The sequence below is a fragment of the Pristiophorus japonicus genome, chromosome 20, assembly GCF_044704955.1.
Source record: "Pristiophorus japonicus isolate sPriJap1 chromosome 20, sPriJap1.hap1, whole genome shotgun sequence".
Taxonomy (NCBI): Eukaryota; Metazoa; Chordata; class Chondrichthyes; family Pristiophoridae; genus Pristiophorus; species Pristiophorus japonicus.
The window spans coordinates 87387876-87390447 of NC_091996.1; the positions used below are offsets into that span (position 1 = coordinate 87387876).

General features: G+C 60.3%; 1 protein-coding gene across 1 annotated transcript; it reads right to left on the minus strand.

The window, feature by feature from the left end:
* Positions 1-663: 663 nt before the first annotated feature.
* LOC139232814 (carbohydrate sulfotransferase 2-like) lies at positions 664-1863 on the minus strand. Its single transcript, XM_070863308.1, has one exon. It carries the CDS (start codon positions 1861-1863, stop codon positions 664-666), a length of 1200 nt encoding a protein of 399 aa, XP_070719409.1.
* Positions 1864-2572: the final 709 nt, after the last annotated feature.

Genomic DNA, 2572 nt, shown 5'->3' on the forward strand with positions numbered 1-2572 from the left:
GGATTACAATGAGATGGTGTCTTGGTCTGGCTGCGTCCGTCTTCATCTGATTTGGGTGTGGCAGGACGTTTGCAGCTGGGTCTGGTCTAAGATGGACCTGAATCTGGTCTAGGATGGAATTGGGTCTAGTATAGGATTGACCTGGATCTGGTTCAGGATGGACCTAGGTCTGGTCTCGGATGGACTTCAGTCTGGTATAGGATGGACCTGTGTCTGGACTAGGATGGAATTGGGTCTAGTCTAGGATTGACCTGGGTCTGATTTAGGATGGACCTAGGTCTGGTCTAGGATGGAATTGGGTCTAGTCTAGGATTGACCTGGGTCTGGTCTAGGATGGACTTCGGTCTGGTCTAGGATGGAATTGTGTCTAGTCTAGGATTGACCTGGGTCTGGTTTAGGATGGACCTAGGTCTGGTCTAGGATTGACCTGGGTCTGGTCTAGGATGGACTTCGGTCTGGTCTAGGATGGACCTCGGTCTGGTCTAGGATAGACCTGAGTCTGATCTAGAATGGAATTGGGTCTAGTCTAGGATTGACCTCGGTCTGGTCTAGGATGGAATTGGGTCTAGTCTAGGATTGACCTCGGTCTGGTCTAGGATCGACCTGGGTCTGGTCTAGGATGGACCTGGCTCTGTCCCAGGATGGACCTGGCTCTGGCCCCCGTCACACCAGCGGCTCGGACAGCAGCGAGACGTTCATGTCCAGCAGCTGGGCGCGGTCCTTCACCATCTGGTAGCCGAGCTGCCTCATTGCGCCGCCGCAGAAGCCCTGCACCTTCTCCACCGTCTCCATCCCCAGCTGGCCCCTCCAGCCGCTGGCCACCAGGCCGGCGTCGCGGGCCGACACGGCGAAGGGCTCGCTCTGGTTGTGGCGCCGGCCGCCGGAGAGGCCCAGCAGGAAGCCCTCCAGCTCCCTGGTCACCCGCAGGCCGGCGAAGGCGTACAGCCGGCGCAGGGAGTGCAGCGGGCGGGCCAGCAGGTCCTCGAAGCGCAGGAGCAGGTAGTTGTCCCGGTAAGGGGGCCGCCGGGCCAGGGCCAGGCTGCGGTTCAGCCCGGCGCACAGCACCTCCAGGGCGCCCACCGCGTTGAGGTCGGGGGGCAGGCGGGCGACCGGTGGCTGCCTCCTCTCGTGGAGGCGCCGCAGGACCTGCAGGTTCTCCCGGATCAGCCCGTGGCGGGAGCGGAGCCTGGAGCTGCCAACGGCCCGGGGGTCCCTGACCAGGTGGACCACCTTCAGGCCCAGCTCCTCGATGAGGGGCTGCAGCACCCCCAGGTCCAGGATGCGCACCCCCTTGATCACCACGGCGCCGTACTTGGGGCACTCGGCCTGCAGCCGCTCCAGGCTCTGCGGGGGGCAGTCGCGCTTGCAGATGTCCTCGTTGACCATCTCCACCCGGTCCTTGTGGCAGGCCGGGCACTGGGGCCGGGAGCAGACCACCTTGTTGCGGGAGGCATAGAAGAGGTCGCGGGTGGTCAAGGCCTCATCGGCCCCGCCCTTCGCCGGCCGCGGGTGGTAGAGCTGCAGCACCGAGAGGTCGCAGCGGTACAGGCCGCGCAACACATCGCGCACCGCGCCCTGCAGGCTCTCGGCGTCCCCGGGGTACAGCGCCTGCCAGGCGTGCCAGGCCGGCTCGAAGTGGTAGAAGACGTCGGGGTGCTGGTTGAAGAGCTCGCCCACTAGGGACGAGCCGGAGCGCCAGGTGGTGAGCAGGTAGACCCGTCGCGTCGGGTCCCCCGGCGGGATCTGGGATGGGGGTTCCCCGCAGCCCCGGAACGCGATCAGGTAGTTGACCGCCAACGTGACGGTCACCAGGGCCCCCAGCAGGACCGCGGACCGCTGCATCCGGCCGCCGCCCGCCGCCATCGCTCGCGGGCCGTGTGGGGAGAGTCGGAGACCGGTTCACAGCCCTGGGGCTGCAGCTCTGTCCGCAGTGCTCAACGTCTGACGTCCGCTTATAGCCGCGTTCCTGCAACGTCTCACCAGCCCATCCAGCGACATCTTCCAGAACCTGACGGGGAGGAGCCACTACATTAGTTCGTGGTTTCAATCCCTCACTTAGAGGAGAAGGCTAATATCTCTCTCTCTCTCGGTCCCCAATTACTTTCTCTCTCTCTCTCTCACTCGGTACACTTTCTCTCTCTCTCGCTCTCTGTACATTCACATTCTCTCTCTTGGTCCCCACTTACTTTCTCTCTCACTCGGTACACTCTCTTCTATCTGTACACTCACGTTCTCTCTCTCTCTTGGTCCCCACTTACTTTCTCTCTCTCTACACTTTCTCTCTCTCTATGTATGCTTTCTCTCTCTCGCTGCACACTTTCTCTCTACGCTTTCTCGCTCTCTACACTTTCTCTCTCTACATTTTCTCTCTTTCTGTTGTTCCCCACTTCTTTCTCTCTACATTTTCTCTCTCTCTATATACACTTACTGTTGTAGGCATTAGGCACCTGCTGAATATATCAAAACCTAGGGCAGCGGCACCTGTAGCATGAGGTTAGAATTACACCTGTAGCATAAGGTTAGAACTAAATGTAACTCTAATACCATAAAATGGCTACCCGTGAAGCCTCAA